We start from the raw sequence: 3,714 nt of genomic DNA, 5'->3' as shown, positions 1-3,714 counted from the left end.
TCCACTCACCTCAGCCTCCCATGGCGCGGGATTACAGGCTGAGCCACCGAGCCCGGCTCCAATTTTTTATTATTGCAACCAGTGCTGCAAATAACCTCATAGATTTTTCAGTTTGCACTTGCATATGTTTTTCTGAAAGATAAGATTTCTAAAAATGAAAGCTGAATGAAGAAGCATGTGCCAAGTTGTCCTCTCTTGCCTACAGCCACATGAGGGTCCCAGGAAAACTGCACCTACAGGAGACAAACAGGAAGGTGGAAGATCTGTTAGGCTGGAGACTGCACTCGTTTTCACAACTGATCTGTTTATGCAGAGTACAGAGGCCTAACCAGAGCTTCAGCTGCCAGAGCCGAAGGATGTAGCAACATTGGCCCTGCCACCTGGCACTCTCTTTCAGAGGATAAAATGTAGCCTAAAATTGTTAAGACCTAAAAACAGCTAGGAAAGTGTTTATAACAATTAATGTTAATAAACTTATAAATAAGCAGGAGGCCGACAGGTTTAATGAGTTGCTGACTGTCTTGGTCTGTTTTCTAGAACTACACAAAGGCCATGCGACTGTTTGTGGGAGACCCAGTGTGGACAGCATACAACCGACCCGCTGACCATTTCGAGGCCCGAGGACAGTACCTGAAGTTTCTGGCACAGACAGCATAGCAGCGCTCCCTGGGAACTAACAGGCACCTTGTAAGGGTCCTGCACACAGTAACCAAGCAGAACATCAGTCGTTTTCTCTTGGCTTTTGTAGGGTCTGTCTGAGGCTAGGCAGCCTTTCCTTTGCAGATTATTTGATGAGACTTTTTTAATGAAAGGATCTTGAAACTGATTTTCACATGGAAGCAACTTCGAAATGTAGACAGATCACCTTCATTTTCTCTAACTTGATTAAGACGAGTGGTTCCTGCCTTCCATGTGAAAGTTTCCTTTCTCTTGGAAGGTGAGGCGGAAGGATCGCCTGAGCCCAGCAGGTCGAGGCTGTGGTGGCCGTGAGTGTGCTACTGCACTCGAGTCTGGGCGACAGAATGAGGCTCCGACTCAGAAAAAAAAGAAAATTTCCTATCTCAAAATGTGGCTCCTTGGGCTCATTCTGGAGCAGGGGCAGTAGCAGGTAACACAGCTAGCCAGATAGAAGACACTTCTCCCAAAACGGTCCCTTGGGGTGGGAGGTGCTGTGAGGGAAGAGCTCCTCCTGTTAGGGCCCTGTGAGTTACTTATGCTACTTCCTTGCTCAAAATAAAGCGACTGCCTTGATTTTATGCTCATGGCTTGGAGTTACCTTCTATTCACGTATATGTGACTTTTTGCCTGGTGTCTTAAAATCACCTCTGATTGTATATGGATAGAATTAATTTATATATTAGCTGTATTTTTTCAGTGTGTGATTTCTAGTTTCCCAATTAAGCTTTTGAATTTTAACAAGAGAATTTGCACACTATTTTTCTATGTAACAGTTCTGCTATACATTTGTCTAGTTTGTTATAATCACAAGAAAAATCCCAAATCAACCTCATGTTTTAGATGGGCAGGTTGCTTTCTAAATTTTTTTTTTAATCTTCACATTGAAATTAATCTTTCATCATTTTTACATTTTTGTTTCCCACTGCACAGAGAAAACTCAAGCCTTAGATGTTTAAGTAAACTCTGTCTCAATTTTAGGATTAAAATATATGCAGGCAGCATGATAGTAACATAAATATCTAGGGCTTTCTTCTGTCAAGTATTATTCTATTTCAATTATTAAAATATGTGTCAATCTACTGATTATTTTTGTTATTTTATGTATTCACTTCTAAATGGTCATTATAAATGGAACTTGTTCACTTTTAAGAATGAAACATTAAAGAGACGATTACTTTAAATTGCCTTTTGCTTAGTATGAGTTTTCCCTGCCAGGATCCATTGCTTTAAATGAAGGCTGGCTGCCGGGGCCTGGGCTCCACCTGCTCGTCCTTGCCTGCGTGCTTCAGCTTTCTTACCAGAGATGGATTTTCACAGGCAAGGGCAGGAGAATCCTGCCAAAGCACTGAAGGTGAAAGAACATTTTGTTAATGACTTCCATTTTTAAAAAATCAGGTTTATTGAGGTATAGTTTGTGTGCAATAAAATGCACACATGTTAAAAGCTTTTAAGTTTTGGCAAGTGTCACATAGCCAGTCAGAACAGTGTGGGCATCTTATCACCCCCAGAGAGTTTCCTTGTGCCCCTTCCTAGTTGTCCCCCCTACCACCCCAATATCCACTGTGGGTTAGTTTTGCCTTTTCTAGAATCAGATACAAATGGAGTTCTGCGGCATGCTAATTAAGTTCACTCTTGTGTCTGGCTTCTTGTCCTCCTTTTCCTGTTCCCTGGTCCCCTCCTCTTAAACTGTGTCATTGCAGCCCAGTATCTCAGACACTGGAATGACTTTTGGAGAGCTGAAGGGCTGAAAAACTCCATTTGAGCAAGAGGAAATCGACCATAGTGACAGAATGGAACTCTTAAGAGGTAGAGAAAACCGTGGCAAGTCAGGGGTGCTCTTTCAGAAGGCATCACCACCAAGCAGCTGAGGCCTCTAGTTCAAGCTGAAGGTTAGAGCAGATCTTTTATAAACTCACATTCACTAGGATTCGAAATCAGTGATTTTCCACAGGAGCCTGACTCTTCGTCTCCCAAGTAGGATAGCTGCTGGTTTTTACATTTTCCAAATTTGTGTGAGTTCTCAGCTTAGAGAGGGCTGTGCTTGCTGGGTGAATGAAATGTACCTGGACATGTGCTACTTTTTCATACGTGCCTCTTCTTGCCTGTATGTGTGTGGTATTGATTGTAGTGGTGTTTACGATCGGGATATTGATTGATCTGAATATGGATTATTGCACTTGAGTGTAGCTTCACACTTTCTAGAGTGTTGGTGTTTTTTATTTTTAATTCCTTTTTTTTTTTGAATCGGAGTCTCATTCCGTCACCCAGGCTGGAGTGCAGTGGCACACGGCTATCCCAGCCTCGACCTACTGGGCTCTGGCGATCCTTCCTTCTGCCTCAGCCTTCCAAGTAGCCGGAACTACAGGTGTGCGTTACCATGCCCGGCTAATTTTTGATTTATTGTTGAGATAAGGTTTGGCCAAGTTGTCTGGGCTGGTCTCAAACCCATGGGCTCAGACAGTCTACTTGCCTCATTGTCCCAAAGTGCTGGGATTGCAGGCTGAGCCACCGAGCCCAGCCTGTGTGTTGTTTTTTAAAAACTTCATTTTTTAGCCGGGCACAGCATGTGCCTGTAGCTACTTGGAAGGCTGAGGTGTAAGGATCACCTGAGCCCAGCAGGTTGAGACTGCGGTGGCCAGGAGCGTACTACTGCCCTCCAGCCTGGGTGACAGAGTGAGATTCCTACTAAAAAAAAAATAAACAATGAAAACTTCCTTTTTTCCTTGCTGTAGTTCCCCTAATGGTAAACACCACGCTGCAGAGAACCCAGGCCGATTCATGAAAGGACTGGCTCAGGGCGAGGGTCCTTCATCGATGAGTCTGTCGAGTAGTAGATGCAGATAACCAGGAAATGTCCAACCTTGTTCCCTCTTCATCCGAATTAAGCATCTTATCCCAGGGAAGTCTTAGCCCCAGGTACTTTCCCCTGTTTAGGATGTGGCTTTAAGACCCTTAATTACTGGGGTGCTGTGTTTCTTTGTTTGGTTTTGTCCATGCTTCCTAAGCAAGTAGGATCACCTCCTGTCTGAGTTTTAT

General features: G+C 43.7%; 1 protein-coding gene across 1 annotated transcript in view; it reads left to right on the top strand.

Annotated features, from left to right (window-relative positions):
• Window positions 1-1,863, top strand: part of ADI1 (acireductone dioxygenase 1) — a 21,750-nt gene extending 19,887 nt beyond the window's left edge. The window contains exon 4 of the mRNA XM_008061664.1: window positions 538-1,863. Coding sequence (XP_008059855.1) covers window positions 538-657 — 120 coding nt within the window. The 3' untranslated portion in view covers window positions 658-1,863. The remainder of the gene's footprint in view (window positions 1-537) is intronic.
• Window positions 1,864-3,714: the final 1,851 nt, after the last annotated feature.

The sequence above is a fragment of the Carlito syrichta genome, unplaced genomic scaffold (genome assembly GCF_000164805.1).
Source record: "Carlito syrichta isolate Samal-C Ts95f unplaced genomic scaffold, Tarsius_syrichta-2.0.1 Scaffold305409, whole genome shotgun sequence".
NCBI classification, from domain to species: domain Eukaryota; kingdom Metazoa; phylum Chordata; class Mammalia; order Primates; family Tarsiidae; genus Carlito; species Carlito syrichta.
Note: the sequence above shows the minus strand (reverse complement) of the source record. Positions and strands in the feature narration are given on the sequence as shown.